The 20,202-nt window shown below is 43.9% G+C and overlaps 1 protein-coding gene across 2 annotated transcripts in view; it reads right to left on the bottom strand.

Moving 5' to 3' along the window:
• The window catches only part of mob2a (MOB kinase activator 2a), an 86,545-nt gene that overhangs the window by 49,238 nt on the left and 17,105 nt on the right, over positions 1-20,202 (bottom strand). Inside the window, exon 1 of one of the 2 annotated variants that reach the window (XM_084060326.1) lies at positions 1,064-1,251. The exons of the other annotated variant lie outside the window; for it this stretch is intronic. Coding sequence (XP_083916452.1) covers positions 1,064-1,101 — 38 coding nt within the window. The 5' untranslated portion in view covers positions 1,102-1,251. Of the gene's footprint in view, positions 1-1,063; positions 1,252-20,202 lie in introns of those variants that run through there. 2 annotated transcript variants of the gene reach the window in all.

Genomic DNA, 20,202 nt, shown 5'->3' with positions numbered 1-20,202 from the left:
CGCCAAGCCAGAGGAGAAAAGAAGGAAGGGAAACTGCAGTTACATCAACAGTCACTTTCATCAAATGATCAAGTATGCACATGTGCCCACTAGAACAAAAGACACTTCATCAAAAATATCCAGATGAATAATTACAAAAGAAATCCGGTGCTTAACAGTCGCACTCTCTCTGAGCTGAGCTGGATGGCAGAAGCATTCAAACTTGTGGTGCAGCTGGGGTTTGATAATATAAGGGGAGGAAGAGGGAGACAAAGAAAGCCCTTTTCATTAAACTTGTGACTCAGAGAGAGAGAGAGAGATGGCATAATGACACAAACAGTGGAATCAGTGGGAAACACTCGTGATCCGCTCTATAAATGCCTGGGAGGTGAATACAGCCTGTTGAGGTCATGTCATCACAAAGTGGGCTAGGGGGAACAAACTTATAACCTCGCTCTCTGTCTCTCTCTCACACACACTCACACACACACACACACACACACACACACAGCAGAAGTTACTAGGGGGGATGGATCCTTTTTCTGTGGCGGTGATGTGAGGGGGGGGGGGCTCTTGCAATGGATCCTGAGGGATGGAGAGCTAGTTTTCTTTCTCCTGTCAATGGAAGACAGCAAACACTGAAGAGAGAAAACAAAAGAGAGCCCCCCCCCTCCCTCCCATAGCAAGATGGACAGGTTTACCCTGACCTACACGTGGACACTACAATGGTGGAATCACCATGAATGAAGCAACCGTGACAGTAGCTCATCTGTTCAACCACGAGTGTCACTTCTTCACAACAACAGCCGCATTATACCACAGCAGGAGTTTTTTTTTCTAAATAAAAATATTTCAAATTCTACTGATTTCTGATTGAAAAGCAGCGCCACATGAATGTAGAAACAAAACTAAAATCACATCGATACTCGGGCATCATCATCATTGCAAAGCGTCACTCGGTCACGAGTTGTTTTAACATAAAACAAAAGGTGTTGACATAGCCTACTAAACGTTCCCTGCAGAGATTATGCGTGAAGTTACCGCGTGGTTCGCTTTAATAGAAGCACCTTTCTTGTTCTCTTACCTATTTAACGTATAGGAGCCGTTCCGTTTGAACCTCATCGCGGACGACAGTAAACGGATAAAGAAATCCAGAATTGATTTGTTTTCCGCAGGTTCGTGTAACGACCCAGAAGACAGCAGAAAAGCAGCGTGTGTGTGTGTATGCTAATGGAGTAGACCGGCTGGCTGGCTGCTGCTACTGCAGAGTCACACGATGAACAATAATATAACCCGAACACTGGACTAGTCTAGAGCAGCCTTGACTTGCAGAGCTTTTCTTCTCTTTTATGCTTTCTTCTCTCTCTCTCTATCGCTGTGTTTTCCAGACCTCCGCCCCCCCTCTTCCCTCCTCTCTCCGGTTCTACAGCTTCCGTGGGGCAGGGAGGGTTGTTCTTTTCACATCACTATAGTGAGTGAGAGTCATTCGGGTTGTTTCCGACTCGATGATGCAAAAAAAAAAAAAAAAAAAAAACGTTTCCAAGCGACAAAGTTAATTAAATTAATTAAGCGATCGCTGTACGTTTTACAGTACAGTGGTGACGGAACTTCCAGACAATGCAACAGAAGCGTCTGTCTCTCTCTTTGTGACACTGTCTGACTGACAGACACACACACGCGCACACACACACACACACACACACACACACACACACACACACATTGTTAAAGCTTTTCCAATATTCCACATTCGATTAATAAAACGTTATTTTAACCCATCTGTATGGTAGAGTATGTAATGCAATATAATAACTATAATAACATCTGCAGTGGTTGGAGGGAAACTATAGAGCCTGGCCTGGTGTCAGGTAGGACTGAAGGAACACATTGTTGCTGTCGGGCAGAATCACCATATTTTAACCAAATAATATATATATATATTATTATTTTTTGTAAATTAACGACCTATTTGATCATAAAAATATCCAAAATAGCAGATCTACAAGCTCAAAACGCGGTGCGAAGCGATGCGTTTTGAGCTTGTCGATCTGCTATTTTGGATATTTTTTAATCTGAATGCTGAAAAGTAACAGTTTTGGACATATGAGGTTTCCACCCAACAGACACAACATACCGGTTGACAAGTACTGCTGCCCGAAGCTCCTAAATAAGTGTAATACCTCACCTAACCAAGCAGGGATTGTGTCTGGGTCTCTGGGAGTGTGGTAGAAATTTGGTCTACCGTGCAGGGAACTGGGGTTCAAATCACACGTAGGACATGAAACATAACAACATTACGGAACGTAGCTTTAACTTAACTCAACAAATGGATAAAGTAACATGAGGATCTTTTACTGTGCACCACTGAACTGAAGTTCACTCCAGTCCACACCAATAAAAACTGAAATATGTCATAAGTAACATTAGCTACAACTGTACAAGTTCCAGGAACAGCAACCCAAGAGCTTGACAAATTGATGAAAGCAAACTATAGGCTATAGAATATAGATCATCAGCCGCCAGGCAGTACATTTATGAAATATTATTCATATGGAATCCTGACCGCCTGGTCTTTTTCCACAGCCTGGACCCAGAGGGACCAATCATGGCTCTTGTGTTTCAAGAGCGTTTTTCTATCTGCGGGGCTATATTCCCTCCGTAGGATGTAAACAGAGAACCAGAACAGACGCCATTACCCCAACACTTGTCACAGCATGAAGGGTGAAACGGATTTGAAAGCCAAGAATAGGATCCATAACAGCCATTTAAATCCAGAGCGGTATTTCCAAGTAGTATTGCATGTCTGTGTTTATGTATCTACTGGTTCTCAAACTTTGTTAAGGACCCCAAAATTGAATATCGTTGCTGTCGGGCAAAAACCTCTTATCTCCATGTTCTAACTTTTTGTGTTTTATTGTGAATTCATTAATAATGCCCTACTTGATCATGTAACAGCGTCACACAAAAGCATCAAAAGTAGCAGATCTACAAGCTTGTTTTGAGCTTGTAGATCTGCTACTTTTGACGTTTTTGAATTTGAATCCTGAAAAGTAGTTTCCACCTGACAGAGCCGATGTGTATTTGGCCACGGACCTCCATCTGAAAATGCATTGTGGCAGGGAGTGGACCCCCATACATACCAAGACTGGCGCTGTTGAAATGCTTATAACATATTCAAAAATGGTCATGATATATATATAAATATATTTTAAATAGATTGGAGTGAGCTTGTTGATCTGCTTTTTTCAAATAACCGATGTATACAGAGTTAAAGTGGTTAAACTGACATTTTTATGCTATATTAAGTCACCACTGATCTAATAAACTGCAGCTAACGATAAGTTTACACCAGGTATAAAAACAAAAAGAGTAGGTGAAATTATTTTTTAAATGCATTTCACAAAGGAATCTTTGGCAACAGCTACACATGCTATGTGACATTTCAACCGTCCTCTGTGAACATAGCAGCAGCTTATTATGGGAATGTTAAAATGCATGGAAGGCAGACAGTCAGCCAGCCAGACTAACTTGAGGTGACTCGGAGCTGACACTGAAGTGACACTGGAATGACTTTACAATGACAGATAGAGATCTTTATCGCCCCGGTTAGTGTCTAGATGTGCATTGTGTCCCTTTAGGGAAGGCAGCTTGTATCACCTGCCGGCTGGGGATCTCTCCTTTCCTTTCCCTTACCAGAGTGTGTGTGTGTGTGTGTGTGTGTGTGTGTGTGTGTGTGTGTGTGTGTGTGTGTGTGTGTGTGTGTGTGTGTGTGTGTGTGTGTGTGTGTGTACAGTGACTACGGACTATTAAGGCCGAACAAGGGTGGGGTTAGTCAAAGGTCACGTTTTTTGTCAATACATTTGGCTTGCAGGCTAAACGGTCTCGTCATATTAGACATCACCTGAGGGAGGGGAGGGAGAGAGATTTCGTCAAGCAACAGGCCAGGACACACAGAGACAGACAGACAGAGAGAGAGTAGAGAGAGTAGAGAGAGAGAGATTATCATTTTGGATACTGCTGAAAGGCTTCTTCTTATGAGCTTTTTTAGATTTTCTTTTTATTATTATGAATATTGTCATTGTATGTGGTTGTAGCATAGTACTTTGAGGACCTCACAAAATAGCATTTGGCTTCTTGTACCTGTCTGAGTGGTGACAAATAAGCCTTGATTCCTGATAGTAAGACCGTGCGTCACTTCCCGTAAACAACCAATTTCCATTTGAAATATCAGCTAATGTTCAGTAAGTGACCAATCTGTATGGGTACAGCATGTTCCTCGGTAGTGTCGTGAGGCACTATAAATCAATCAGCCATAAGCTGGTGCATTGAGGGGGGATCTGTGTGCTGATGTGAAGACCATAAAATGATGAATGAAGACAAGTAAAGGGCTCTGCGGGTTAGCATTACATCATGGACTGCAATGTGTGCTTGCAGTTACATTAGTGCATTTCTCTCTCTCTCTGTGTGTGTGTGTGTGTGTGTGTGTGTGTGTGTGTGTGTGTGTGTGTGTGTGTGTGTGTGTGTGTGTGTGTGTGTGTGTGTGTGTGTGTGTGTGTGTGTGTGTGTGTGTGTGTGTGTGTGTGTGTGTGTCTCTCTTTCCCAACAGAAGCACTCAGTTTCAGTGCACAGTAAAACCCATGGTGTTATTTTAACTCCGAAAGAGTGTACGAATGGAACCAAATGGACCTGCACTCTTCGGAGTGAGGGTCATTTATTATACCGTAAAGAGCAGACTGGCAAACAAAACTGCTGATCAATCAATCGCTCTGCTGCTGCTTGCTGGCAGACAACTCACTGCATAGTTACGCAACGACCGCTGGAAGAAGAGGAGGAGGAAGGGAGGAGGAGGAGAGAGGAGGGGGATACAAAGGGGAGGTACAGTACAGTCCAGGGGGTTGTGACGGCCCGGGGATGGCGTCGGGCGGGTCGCAGTGAGACAAGAAAAATACAAGAAAAACGGCAGGGAGATATTATACAGTATACGGATACGCCACGGCAGGAAATGAAGAAACACCCTTGGGCGAGCGAAAGGCAGGCAGGGAGGGGAGGGTAAAGGAGCGCTGCAAACCACAGGGACAATTAGCTGATGCTTTATTGCGCTGCAGTTGAAAACAACCCCTCCCTCCTCCTCCTCCCTCCTAACCCCTGCCCTCCCTACCTCTTCGAAGTTACAAAGCATTTCTCCTCCTTGCATGTATTCATCACCTTCTCCACCCTCCAGCGGCCCTGCTCGTTGTTGTCATTGCTCTTTACGGTGACGGTCATTAGTCCTTTTGCCTGCCGTTGTCAGGCAAAAGCATCATTCATACTGGACCGGTTGTCGCTTGCCGACAAGAACTGACTTTCAAGCTAACGAGGCGACACCCTGCCGTTGTACGGTGTATGAATGAGGCTTAATTCAAGCTCTGTTCCTTGCTTGCGCAAGCCCTCGTTTCCCATTCATGTCTTTCCAGGCGTTACCAGGGTTGCATCATTTGTCCCCTTGATATGTCCATCTGGTTCTCTCTTCCCCTCTCTCTCTCTCTCCCTCTCTCTTTACCTCCTTCCTGGTGTACACTGCAAAGACCGGAGTGTCGATTTAACTCAGAGTAAAAAAATTATGCCTTTCTCTTAAATTAACACTCTGGACTCTGCTTTTTATGTTGTGTAAGAATGGTAGTGAATTTAACGTGTGTGTGTGTGTGTGTGTGTGTGTGTGTGTGTGTGTGTGTGTGTGTGTGTGTGTGTGTGTGTGTGTGTGTGTGTGTGTGTGTGTGTGTGGAAGGGGGGCACTTATGGCATACAGTCCTCAGTAAAAAAGTACTTTATCTTAATCTGTATAGTCCTGCTCACCCCCCCCCCCCCCCCCCCCCCCTCCAACTCCTCATCCACTGCTACAATTTGGACGTTGAAAAAATCCTTTGCAGAGCTATTCTCTTCTTTTCCTTTACCGAATAAGCCCGTTATCCCTCCTTCTTCCCCATACTGAAGCTGGGGGAGCCTTATGGGGGAGAGAGCTAGAGAAAGAGCGAAAGACAGAAAGAAACAAACAAAGAAACAGACAAACAAACAAAGATGGAGAGAGAGAGAGAGAGATGGAGAGAAAGAGGCTTCCCAGAAAACAGCTCTGGTTGACTGCAGTGTTGTGGGGTAAAACTATGGCCCCTCCTGTCCAGCACAGGCTTTCCAGGAATACGCTACAAAGAGCCAAGTTAAGTTTGACCGCCTGCGGTGCACACAGATCACACACGTGCGAGCGTTTAACATGCACGCAGATGAATGCGCGCGCGCACACACACACACACACACACACACACACACACACACACACACACACACACAGTGTGACTGTGAGCGGGAAAGGGGGCAGCATTAGTAGGAGGAGAGACCATATCACTGCGCCAGGTCATGTTCAGCAGCACAGGGGAGATGATGACAGTGGGCGCACACACAAACCACACACACACACACGTCACACACACACACACACAGCCAAAAATAAGAGCCATCTATTATGAAACAACCCACTGGCTGCAGACCCAAGCACAGTATGAACCTTGAGTTTCTCTCTCACACACACTCATACACAGTCAACACACACACACACACACACACACACACTCTAAACACAGTTAAAGCAGTGTATGTGAGCTGGGGCCTGACCAGGGGGGGGTGCAGTATGAAAGGGCCTATAGAACAGCCAGGCAGGCAGACGCCAGCTGTCGGCTTGTCTGTCTGTAACATACAGCCTGGTCTATACAGTCAAGACAGCAAGACATAGCTCACCTTTAATATCTGCCCCGTGTGGATCTCTGTCTCTGCATGTGCCTTTAATATCTGCCCTGTGTGGATCTCTGTCTCTGCATGTGTCTTTAATATCTGCCCTGTGTGGATCTGTGTCTCTGCATGTGTCTTTAATAGCTGCCCTGCGTGGATCTGTGTCTCTGCATGTGTCTTTTGGTGTTTAAATTAAATGGTTGCCAATCCTCTTCCCCCACCTGCTTGCCAGTCAGTCAGTCAGGGCCTGTCTTTCGGTCTCCGTTTCTGGTCCTGGTGAGTGTAGACCTGTCACAATTATTACATAATCGCAATTATTTTCATAATCGTCATAATAGTTTCCATGAAGATTTCTTTTGTTGAAACATTTGCTAAAATAGTGGAAATAGATGATCTACAAGCTCACAACGCACCGCGACGTGCTGTGAGCTAGTAGATCTTTTGAAAGTGTAAAGTTATTAAATATGTCAGACATTTCTTTGTATATTTAGGTTATTTGCCATATCTGCCCTGTGCAACTTCAGACCCAAAAAGCCAAACAGAAATGTAATTTGTATTCATATTATGTTACAGTGTTCAAAAACAACGTCATTTGTATTCATATTATGTTACAATGTTCAACAAAAAATCGTTCATCGCAATTATTTGAGTGACAATTAATCGTCATGTAAAATGTCCCTAGGTGTGTGTGTGCACTGTGTGTGTGCACTGTAAGTTACGCCATTCATCATCCAGACGAAAGTGGGACAGCGCCACGACAGATTCCCACTGCAATAACCGTCTGCCACTTCATTCTCTGACTTTTCATTGCATATGAACCCACGGGAATGCCTGTGGAATAATGGGCCGGTTTTTCAACCAAAGTTAATATTTTCTCAAGCGCTCGCGGCGGCGGTCCCGTATGACAATGTTATGCCTGGGTATGATTGCAATATCATATAAAAAAAGCATTATCATCTTCCTCCCACAGCTTCTTCCCAGTTTGATTTGAAAAACTCCAGGCGAGACGTGAAGGAAATGAAATGGAACCCAAGCCACTGCAGCAAAGGCGATCATGCCTCACACACACGCCGTTCCTAGAATGTTCCGCACGGAGGCCAGGAATTTGGACAAACAAGAACGAAAATAATACTGGTAATTTGGTCAAGCAGATGAAATTGTTCTGTGTCTTTCACGGGCCTCTAAAAAGTACCAAAGAAAAGAAAAAGGAAAGTTAACTCAAGTGTAAGATCGGTCTGGACGCACACAAATACACAATCAGAGATTCTACAGTGTACCACAGTAAAGCCAGAGCCAAAAGACTGCTGGGGACAGTATGGCTTAGCAGAAAACTATTCTGTGGGGCCCCCTACTGTTCACCAAAGATAAAGTACCACAATCAACAAAGCAATGTAAGATCCCCCCCCCCCCCTTCTCTCTCTTCTCTCTGGCCCCCATCTTGTCTTATCCTTTATGCCTAATCTTATAATTATTATTTTGAAAACATTTTAAAATAGCAAAAATAGCTACAAAAATCTACATTGACACATTGTGATCTAGTAGAGCAGATATTTTCACTATTTTAAAATGCTTCAAAATAATAAAAAATGCCTAATAAGATAAGGGATAAGGCAAGATAGGGCCCTCTGAGTGCTGGAGGTGAAGAAGACAACTGATTAAGGAGAACCAGCAGGTTAAGGAGGGATGGAGGGAGGGAGAGCGCAGCAGGGACCTGGGGCCCTGCGGGTCGAGCCACGGACAGCCACTTGATGTCCTGTCGACTGGTATGTGCTCTGGTATTACTGGCATGTGGACGGAGGGCTGCGCCCCGTAATAATGAAAGGATGCGGAGAGAGGAAAGAACGAAGAAAAACAAAAAGTAGAAGAGGAGAGCTATGTTGATGTCTCAGAAATGTCTGGTATTGGTGGTATGAGTCTATGAGCATGCGCACACACGCACGTGCACACACACACACACACATAGTTAAATTAACAGGATTTTACAGTGCATACACTCCATTTACTGTGAATGCGTGCAAGGTGACAGCTGACAGTTCAGACAGGTGCGGACATGATTTGAACCTTTAACCGATAAACGGGTCTTAACGCACATTGCTTTTTACCATAGCAAGTTGAAGTTTGCTCATAGCAGAGCGTGCCCAAAAAATCCTGCTACAGGCTCTATCTCCATGTTAGATAAAAGCATGTGAACGTTTATAAAAATATTTGATTGTATTATTCTTTATTGGTTGCACCGATGAGCTAGTCTGCTTACAAAATACTGTGTGTGTGTGTGTGTGTGTGTGTGTGTGTGTGTGTGTGTGTGTGTGTGTGTGTGAGTGCTGAAAGCATGCATTAATGTAGACAAAAACACACATGGTCCTCAGCACATCTGGGGTTTTCCTTTGTTATGGGTCCTTTTAACCTCGCCTCATGTTATGTATTATGTTCACACTGATGCTTCATGTTTCAAAGGACATGTACACACCTGAATATGATGCCAATGTTCTAAACACGCTGTACATACATGTACCTGCTACTACAGCTCGTAGGGGCAGGAACCTCTTATCTCCATGTTTTAACTTTGTGTTTTTTCGTAAATTAACGCCCTACTTGATCATACTACAGCGTCACACAAAAGTATCAGATCCAAAAGCTCGAAACACGGCGCAAAGCGATGCGTTTTGAGCTTGTAGATCTGATACATCTGCTATTTTTTTATGAAACAGTTTTGGACATATGAGGTTTCCACCAAACAGAGACAATATACTCAGTATTATGTAGACATCTTGATAATTTAACCTGTCTCTATCCTGTGTTTTTTTGTTTTTCCTTATATCTGCTGCTCTTACTTTATCTTCATCCTCTACCTTCTCACGGAAAACTACAAAATGATGGAGCACGCACGAAAAAAAATAATTTCAATTTCAAACAACAATAAACCTAGAGAGGCTTTATCAAAGTCTTGATTAAAACGCAACTAAAGACTGCCGCTGCCTTTGAGGTACTTTTCTTTATTTTTTTTCTTTCTCTTCTGCACTGTAACTGCATCTGTTATTTTTATTGTATAATTGTGCTTCCTTGATGCTTGATGTTCTGCATAAAGCACTTTGAATTGCCTTGGTGTTGAAATGTGCCATACAAATAAAACTGCCGTGCCTTGACTCTGATTATTTAAAAGAAAATTACAGGCGAATGAGAACTTTAATCCATGATGACTGGTGGTAGTGAACTGGAACTTCTGGTCTAATGACTGGTAGTGGAATGGCACTCCTGGTTTAATGACTGGTTTAATGACCGATTCGATGCTGCAGCCGCTTGAGCTGGTCATATGACACCGGGCTGGAAAGGGCCCACAGAGCCCAGTGCACCATGGGAAGGCCCTGCGAGCCATGATTATGCAATGGTGAGTTCTGATTTCACGCTCAATGGATTTCTCTCTCCCCCTCTCTCGCTCTCCCCTTCTCTCTCACCTTGTTCTCTCCCTCTGTCTGTAGGACTCTCACACACACACACACACACACACACACACACACACACACACACACACACACACACAATGACTTAGTACACATGATCACCCGCTCTCTTGAAATTATATTGTTGACATATGACCTTTATAAGAGGAGAAATCAATAGGTTTCACCAAAGTCACCCAACAACTAACAAGTGAAGCATTTCTTCCCACCTCCCCTGCATGTGTGTGCAGCAGTTTTCTGCATGCTGGACAGGACAGCCAAGAGGCTAACTAAACATCTCTGCTGCCCTCTTGTGGCATCAACAGACACTACATCCAAGTTGTGTACAAAGCTGTGTCATCGGTGTGTCATCAACTCTTCCTCTTGTCTGTCGGGTGGAAACCTCATTATGTCCAAACTGTTTCAGGATTCAAATTCTACAATAGCAATTGTAGAAATGTCTACAATAGCAAAAGCATCAAAAGTAGCAGATCCACAAGCTCGAAACACGTCGCTTCGCGCCGTGTTTCGAGCTTGTGGATCTGCTACTTTTGATGCTTTTGGTTGACACTGTAGTAAAGTAGGGTGTTAATTTACTGGAGGAAAAAAGCAAAAATATGGAGATAAGAGGTTTCCGCCCCAAAGCAGCGATATACACATGCCCTCCTCTTCAACACCATTAACCCCAAACCAGTCTGATGATGACCCAGCCGGGTGTACGGCATTTGTTCCCTCTAAACTTCTCAAAACTAAACCTCAGCCTCGTTAATTTACTATCAACTGTGCAACTTAAAAAAATAACAAAAATAATAAAAGGAACAGTAATGCTAGCTTAATAATATGCATGGTGGTTAACAGCAGAGGTTCTGTAGCCGTGGGCTGTTCAGTGTGATGTGAAAGACGGCGGCACACACACACACACACACACACACACACACACACACACACACACACACACGCAGACAGAGAACAGAGAGGACACACACACACCAGGGCCCGGCGGGCTGGTTCAACCGGAATGACCAAGGACAGGCAGAGAGCAGTCTTGCCAGATTTTCATGAGAGCAACCAGATCTATGAAAACAAGCCCAAAGTCGCTTATAATAAGTAGACTTGGCAACACTGGCAGAGAGGTGTGCTCTATCAATATAAGTGATGTGGCAATGAAGTTTGATCGACTGAATTTCAGTATCTCGTAACAAATTGGAATATTTCTGTTAGGAATTGCATAATATCCACACCATACTGTGACCCTAAGCATGCTGGGAGTTCTGCGATGATACCCACCACTTAAATGCAAAGATGCAGATAAACAAATGCTCATGCAAAGCCCCCCCAACCCAACCAAACAGCTTAGTACAGTACAGGACACATCCTCTGTGTGGCCTGGACCAGGCCATACTATTATCTAAAACCGGGGCTGTAGCGTGACAGCGGCACGCCGCGTATGACTTAAATCCAGAAGATATGAAAATGTAGCACGCAGTGTGACGAATTCCTTTTTAATGTATTCAAATCTCCCCCAACAAGGGCTTGTGTGTGACAACATCACAGGAGGGAGGCAAAGGCAGGCATGGAGCGGTGGCACCATGACATGTGGCCCGAATATGCCGCCCGCTCTGATCTGAGCTGTAGGGGCACAACATGTTTATTCAAACTAATCAATTTTAATAAAAGTATCGATTTTCATTATTTTTTTTATACATTAGGGAAAATAGCAAAAGATAGCAGATCTGCAAGCTCACGCAATGCATGTGAGTGGTTAACGGTTAGAGCTTGGAGATTTTGCCTATTTCCTAAATGTTTTAAAGGAGTAGTTCACCCATAAAATGACTTATTTTCTATCAATTGCACACCCCATGAAGCCTTGAATCCATGGATTTATTTTTGTTTTTGTGGCATTCGTAAGCCAATAATTTGATTCCCGTCTCCTACCGGCTAATGTATCCGGTAGGAGACACAGTAGATTGTTTGTGTCTCCTACCGGATACACACACGGTCATCAAATTTTTGGCTTAGGAATGCCACAAAAACAAAAATAAATCCATGAATTCAAGGCTTCATGGGGTGTGCAATTGATAGAAAATAAGTCATTTTTTGGGTGAACTCCTCCTTTAATATAAAAATATAGAATAGGGCTTAAGTGGTTAATCACACTCACTGATCAATTTAGTCTATTAGACATTTTTATTAGAATGTTTTGCATTGAATCGTTTATGTATTAAAAAAATGTAAATAAAAAGCATTTTTCAATCATCAGATTAATCAAAATATACAATAATGGCTAGGAAAATATTCAATAGTTGCAGCCCTAGAGCATGGCCCGCATGGTCCGACTAACTGCTATTTTTGAATTACTGGATAAATCAGTAATTGATGATGAGGCGATAGGAGTCGTTATGCTTTACTGTACATGATATCATGGGGAGAAGTACAATAACACTGCCAACGAGCACAGGGATCAGACCATAGTTATACTAGGTGCTACAAGGACAAGCTGAACCATAACAAGACAGGCTGTAACCAAAACAGTAGCTATCAGGCATAGCAGAGACATCTTGGCTCCTACAGGCTACCAAATATCATGACGTCAGATCATAATGTATTATATAAGTGATGGTAAAATACAAAAGGTTAGATATAAACAACCATAATAACAATATAGTATAATGTACAATTCTTCCTCACTGCCCTGAGCTGAGCTGAGCTGAGCCATGCCGTGCTAAAGAAGGCCACGGTCGGCCAGGTATGGCTAATCCCTGCACTGTCTGCCTGGTAACAGTACCCTGCCCTTCAGCCAGACGCTGTCACTCACGCACACGCCGACACAAAGCAGAGTTGTGGACAGGCCGCCACAGCTGCCTGCTCGCCCGCAGGATTATGTAAAAGCTGCTGTGCTGCTGTGCACCCTTGCACGTCATGTGTGTGTGTGTGTGTGTGTGTGTGTGTGTGTGTGTGTGTGTGTGTGTGTGTGTGTGTGTGTGTGTGTGTGTGTGTGTGTGTGTGTGTGTGTGTGTGTGTGAGTGCACGTTGGCCTCTGTATACTGACTGCAGAGGCCTGAGCTGTACGCTCCACTGACCTCCTTACCACCTTTCTGCTCACAGCTGTTCACCTTACAGATACTTCCTAAACTGGCTGGCTGGATGGCTCCAACACACTGGCTTCAGTAACAAGCCCCACTGCAATGGAAGACTAGGCCTGTCCGTAAGTATTAAATCGTCGCTGTCGGGCGGGAAACCTCTTATCTCCATATTTGAGCTTTTCAGTAAATTAATGCCCTACTCGATCGTACTACAGCGTCATACGAAAGCATCAAAAGTAGCAGATCTACAAACTCGAAACGCGGCACATCGTTTTTTGTTTTTTTTACAATTTTGAATAATTTTTAATTGTTTTAACATGAATACTATTTTCTCTTCCCTGTCACAAAACATTTTCAGATGGGGGTCCGCGGCCAAATACATATCAATTTTGGGGGTCCTTGACATGAAAAAGTTTGAGAAACCACTGCTATAAAAGACATGATGATACTGAGATAGTTGCAGGCTAGCCAGAGCACTGAGTGGCAAGGCCAGCAGCTCAGATCGAGTCAGAGAGAGGAGGACATTAATGGAGAAACTAATGTGTCATTAAGAGGCTCTGGGATAAAAAGAAGCTCATGAGAGAACTGCATGAAGAACAAGCGTTCTCATTCTACTGTAGCTCAGAGGCCGGCTGGAAGAAGCCTTACGTTTCTGCACCGAGCCTCAACACAAAATGAATAATTTATATTTGTTGGCTAACGGTGCAAGTCAAGCCTAATGGTGTGAGTGTGTGTGTGTGTGTGTGTGTGTGTGTGTGTGTGTGTGTGTGTGCACGGCGCTGGACAGTGAGAAACATTGATTTTCCCTCGCAGCCGCCGTGTCTAATTAACAACTGTAAAGTATGGCAGTGTACAGGACGGTCGGTCGTACAGCTGCGGGTCTCTGTCCAGCTCCAATTAGTCCACTACGCCAATACTATGTGTGCATGATGCAGGCATAAGTGCAACGCATGCATTCCGTGCACAAGAGACAGAGATAGTTGGAGTGAAATTCTGTGCGTTGCTGTCGGGGCAGAAATCTCCATATTCTTTTTTTAACTTTTTGTGTTTTTTCATAAATTAACGCCCTACTTGATCATACTACAGCTTCACACAATAAAACGACAAAAGTAGCAGATCTACAAGCTCGAAACGCGGCGCGAAGCGACGTGTTTCGAGCTTGTAGATCTGCTACTTTTGCCGTTTTTGAAATTTTCATCCTGAAAAGTAACAGTTTCGGACATATGAGATTTCCACTTCTCTGAGGAAGTAGGGCAGCTTACTGAACGGATATCCATGCATCACAATCTCAAGAGTTCATAACCGTCCATACATGCAGGTCGTTGCTCACGGCCGTCAGCGCGGCCCCTTCCTCTCAGGGCGACTGACACACGTTTTTGAGCCTTCAAGCTTCACATCACGTCACATTTGTGACGCCGGGGGGCATCGGTTCGAGAGAGAAAGCTGCAGTTCACAGATACCAAAAAGGAGAGTGACACAGCGAGGCAGGACCGAGTGACAGACGGGGCGAGACGGTTAAGAGCCGAGCGTACACCATTGACACGATGATTAAGCACAGCGCAGTGACAGACGTGCATTCTGTAACGTGAGCAGAAGCACAAGCACTTCCTGTGTGTGTGTGTGTGTGTGTGTGTGTGTGTGTGTGTGTGTGTGTGTGTGTGTGTGTGTGTGTTCCTTTTCGGTCTGTGAGACTTCCTGCCATTGCTCTCTATGCTCTAGATCAGGGGGTCTTCAACAGGGGGTCCTCAGAGTTACTACAAGGGGGCCGCCAAATCTTTGTGTGATAGGATGTTTTTTTTTTATCATGAACCACCTGAACCCTAGCATCCCTTTTCTGAAGAGAACTTCAGCCAAAAATTGCAGATCTACAAGCTCACAACGCCTCGCACTGCGAGGCGTTGTGAGCTTGAAGATCGGCTATTTTTGGCAAAGAGTTGTAGAGGGAAAAAAAAGTGCAGACCAAGTACAAAAAAAAGTTTAATCTGAAACACAATTTTATACAATATAGAGGGGGTCCCTGCTTCATCTCTCTCTCTCTCAGCTAGGGGGTTCTTGGCCTGAAAAACATTGAAGACCCATGCTCTAGACTCTGCTGTCCGAGCCTTCAGATGCAAAACAATGAGAACACAATGAGGAGGAAAGCAGAGCGGGTTACTGTACAGGGCGGGGCGCACGCACATGCAGACAAGCACAGGTTCATATGCCAAACACACACACACACACACACACACACACATACACACACACACACACACACACACACACACACACAGAGGTTTGTATTACTATACTTGTGTGGACATGACATTTTCAAGACAGTGATTCTATTAACGCAATTTTGTATGTATGTTTTTTGAACATTTTTTACCACAAGTCTAACGCCGAAAAATAGCAGATCTACAAGCTCCCAACACATTGCGCTGCGGCGCGTTGGGAGCTTGTAGATCTGCTATTCTTTGGTGCACGACACTGGCACACAACTAAGTTTGAATCCTGTTTAACTCTATTCCAACTCCTAAACGTCTAAAATGTCTTAATCCCAATCCTAAACTGAATCTTTTTCTAAAACATTTTTTTTATAAACCGTTTTTTTACCAACCATTTTTATTGTGAGGTCCAGGAAAGTGGTCCACACAATGTCTATTTCTCATATTGTACTATACTTGTGGGGACATTTGGTCCTCACAAGTATAGTAATACACTCAGCCTGGGCAGGCTAGTCTACAACCTGCCATGACCCCACTGTGTAGAGAGTGAGACAGACCCACCTAATCATGAACAGCCATAACTACATTTAGACTGTGTTACGTGCACGACTATCATCACGTTTCTAAAATTAAGCTGACAGACGAGTCAGTAGGAAGGGAGTGAATGGCGAATGTCAGGGATCTTCAACTTTCTTTCAGGCCAAGGACCCCTTAGCGGAGAGAGAGATGAAGCAGGGACCCACAACTACATATTGTATAAAACCGATAGCTGTCGGTGCTTCTAGGAGGACCTGGCTAATATGACCTGCAGAGTGGACATCTAGGACCCGGCTGTGACTAGGGCTGTCACAATCACTACATTTCAGTTGACAATAAATTGTCATGCAAATAACGGGTTTAATCGTTTTTGGCGTTGAACACCGGGAACATATACATCTAAATTACATTTCTGTTTGGCTTTTAGGCTTTGTAAACGAGAATTACACAGGGCAGGTATGACAAATAATTTAAATCTACAAATAAATGACTGACAATGACCAGGATCAATAATCAAAATAAATCATGTATTATGACCAAAATAGACTTTATTAATAATTGTATACTTTCAAAAATGTTTTTAAAAGAAATAGTGGAATTAGCAAATTTACGCATTTTTTTTAAATGTATGCCCATTTTTCTGACGATTATTTCAAATAATTGCGATTAGACGATCGTGTAATAATTGTGACAGGCCTAACTGTGACCTGAGACTGAGAGAACACTGTGTTACGTCAATAAAACTAAATAGGTGGTGATGAGCAGACAGGACCTCGTCAGGCTAATTTGATTTAAGGGCTGCCCACTTCATAGACTATTAATTAATGTGATGTTAATGTCTTTTTTTTTACCATGATGAATGAGTCATTTCCTGCCATACATTAAATCCCCACTCATCATGAGATGAGTGGTCTAGACTGTAAATCGTCTCTCTACTCTGTTCCTGAGAAACTCATGAGATCACCAGGCCTCCTCACCTATCGTTTCCTCACGCTATCGGAGGAAACGGATGTGGGGAATCATCTCCCTGTCTCTCGCTCTCTCTCTCACACACACACACGCACACCATAGAAACTAAATTAACAAATCGCCGCTGTAGGGCAGAAACCTCTTATCTCAATATTTGAACTTTGTGTTTTTTCGTAAATTAATGCCCTACTTGATCATACTACTACAGCCTCACACAAAAGCATCAAAAGTAGCAGATCTACAATCGAGCTTGTCAATCTGCTACTTTTGCTATTTTTTTATTTGAATCCATTTGAATTGTATTTGAACTTATCAAATTTGATTTGATAAGTACCAGTTTTGTGGACACCAAAAAAAGGTTTTACCCGACAGACGATATAGTAGCCTGGCGTAGCTAGACTATATCACTGCGTGGATATGAGTCTGGTGCTTCCATGAGGACGTTTTGTTTCCCAAGGGGCGGGATCAAAACAATAGCCCTCGACGCAATTGGTTAGACCTACAACCAACTACCAATTACAGTCGCCCATATTCGAATACTGGGCCCTGATTGGTGCCCCACGTCTTCTGGGAGAGGAAATGGATTCTCTATGGAGCGGTGCCAGACCCAAATCGCAGAGTGCATTTTTTTTTTGCACTTGCAGATTCGTCTGGTCCCAGGCTAACAATATAGTTCTCTGATTGAGGAAGAAGGCAGCTTACTGGAACGGATAATATCCATGCATCACAATCTCAGAGCTCATACCTTCATGCATAATATAGCAAAGTCCAGAGACTATTTCTACATGTGACTCTGGGCTAATCCTTATGTGTCAATGGCCCACAGTTTCAATTTGACAACAAATTATTACATGCTGCATTGCATGGTTCAAAAATAGTAGAATGCTATTTTTGAAAAATGTTGAACATTTGTGCAAATCTTTTTTTTGTTATTATAGCAACACAAGTTTTTCAGAAAACTGCTAGGATTTAGAAAACATTTGTAAAGATTTGCACAAACGTTCACGATTTTTCAATATTGCCAAAGAAATCTCAAAATGACACGCGTTCCCGGATTGAATGGGTTAAATACATCTGAAAAATGTACTTGTTAAAACATATGAGGTTCCCTGTGGTGGGACACCGATTTAATAGTACACATAATAAATAATAATAACACATTTTCCAACAGAAATGCCCAACCGGTAGAGCTGAGAGAAGCCAAGGCCAGGAGAGGAAGAGGCAGCAACAAGCAACAGACAGTGAGTGAACGGCAACAGGTCAGGAGCTGGCTGTGCTTTGGACACCCTCACACCGCATAGATCTTCCCCTCTATACTGCTCTTTATGTAGGCTAATCTCTTCCATCTCTCCTCCCCGAGCTGGCTTGCTCACCTAGCCTCATTTAACCAGCTAACAGCCGGTGATAAATCAGCCCCACACTCTCCTCTCAAACTGTAATCTACAGCGGGCCCAGGCTTCGCTTCACTCCCCTCCGGTCCTGATATATGACTCCTGCCACCGCACCCGGTGATCGAGCTCCCGGCGGCACGAGGCTGCCGGCTACAGGGAAACCCTCGGGGGTTCATTTAAGTCTGAGGGAGTACAAAATGTTAACCAAATGAACCCGTAAGGGAGTGGTTCTCAAACCTTTTTCGTGTCAAGGACCCCCAAATTGATATGTATTTGGCTGCGGAACCCCATCTCAAAAATATTTTGTTCCAGGGACGCCCAGAAGCAAAGATTTGAGTAAAAAAAAAATTTGTTTCAAAGACTTGCAAAAATGTTCATGATTTCTCAAAAATAAGCAGATCTACAAGCTCTCTAGCGTGTCACTTTGTGCCGTGCTATGAGCTTATACAGTATATCTGTCATTTTTAAAAAGCCAAATTGTAAAATATGGTTAAAATGATTGCAACGCTATATTAGCTCATTTTGCTGGAGACCCCCCCACCCCCAAAGGACCCCTGGGGGTCCACGGACCCCACTTTGAGAACCAATGCCGTAACGGTCCATTTCGTTACATTTTGTACTCCCTCAAGGGTAACAAATGGATACATTAACAGGATTTCACTGTATACCTCTGTGGCTCCCATTGCAGGTCTAATGCCCATCAATAAACAGGCAGGCATTACGGTGCGTAGCCTGCTTTTAACCTACAGCTCCCCTCCCGACACCAGACTATTAGCCGAGGCCCTGCCCGGAGTGCCTGACTGACTCCCGTGGAAGAAGCGGTTAAACGTTTATCGCAACATGCCATCTGTCGCCCAGCTCGGAAAAAAACACCAGTGATTTTCTAAAGGCCGTGCGTAACAGGTCCCTGAGAGCTGAGAGCAATCCAGCAATGTGCTGCGAGAGGCATCATCATATCTGAAAAAGGCCAGCGTTATGACAGACACCATGCCAGACGTGCCATGCGTGCGTGTGTGACGCACGTGTGTGTGTGTGTGTGTGTGTGTGTGTGTGTGTGTGTGTGTGTGTGTGTGTGTGTGTGTGTGTGTGTGTGTGTGTGTGTAAAAGGCGGAACACAATGACAGAGCACTCTCCGCAGTGAGTGAGCTATACTCTTTAAGTCCTTAGTTAGTCAAGCTTATCTGTGTTTATACACATACTTCCTCGGGAGGCCTTATAGGGGTCACATAATGTGTGTGTGTGTGTGTGTGTGTGTGTGTGTGTGTGTGTGTGTGTGTGTGTGTGTGTGTGTGTGTGTGTGTGTGTGTGTGTGTGTGTGTGTGTGTGTACTGTAGCCTGGCCTTCAGCTTGCATCTCTCCCTCTCCTTAGAAGGTGTAGTCAGCAGCTCCTCACAGTGACCCCTTGCTACGGCGGCGGAAATCCGACGACCCGGATCCTCCCACCCGCCCTGCCCCCGACGTACATTCACTTCACCTCAGGGTCTTCACTCCTTCTGAGAACTGTCCGACCTTGACAAGCCCCCCCACCACCCAAAAACACCCTCTCCCTACTTCCCTATGTTTATGCTTGATTGATTGAATACTTTATTAGTCAGAAATATAAACAGCACGTGGTACAGTCAGACATTAAGGCTAAAAGGATTACACAGAAAAGTCCTAGGGACTCGTTTCCATTGTGGTCCTATGTATTCAATTCATCAACATGGCATAAAAAATGTGCACGATAATACACTCTATGTGCTAGGTAGAAAAAGGAAACACGGCGGCAGTGAATGACACCTCCTTATTTACTTCTACTCTTGTGGTCTCCTGATAGATGTTTTTTCAGGCCAATTTTGAAAGA

The sequence above is a fragment of the Gymnoscopelus microlampas genome, assembly GCF_963454915.1.
Source record: "Gymnoscopelus microlampas genome assembly, chromosome: 6".
Classification (NCBI taxonomy): Eukaryota; Metazoa; Chordata; class Actinopteri; order Myctophiformes; family Myctophidae; genus Gymnoscopelus; species Gymnoscopelus microlampas.
The sequence above is the reverse complement of the archived record's forward strand: the minus strand, read 5'-3'. Positions and strand labels throughout refer to the sequence as shown.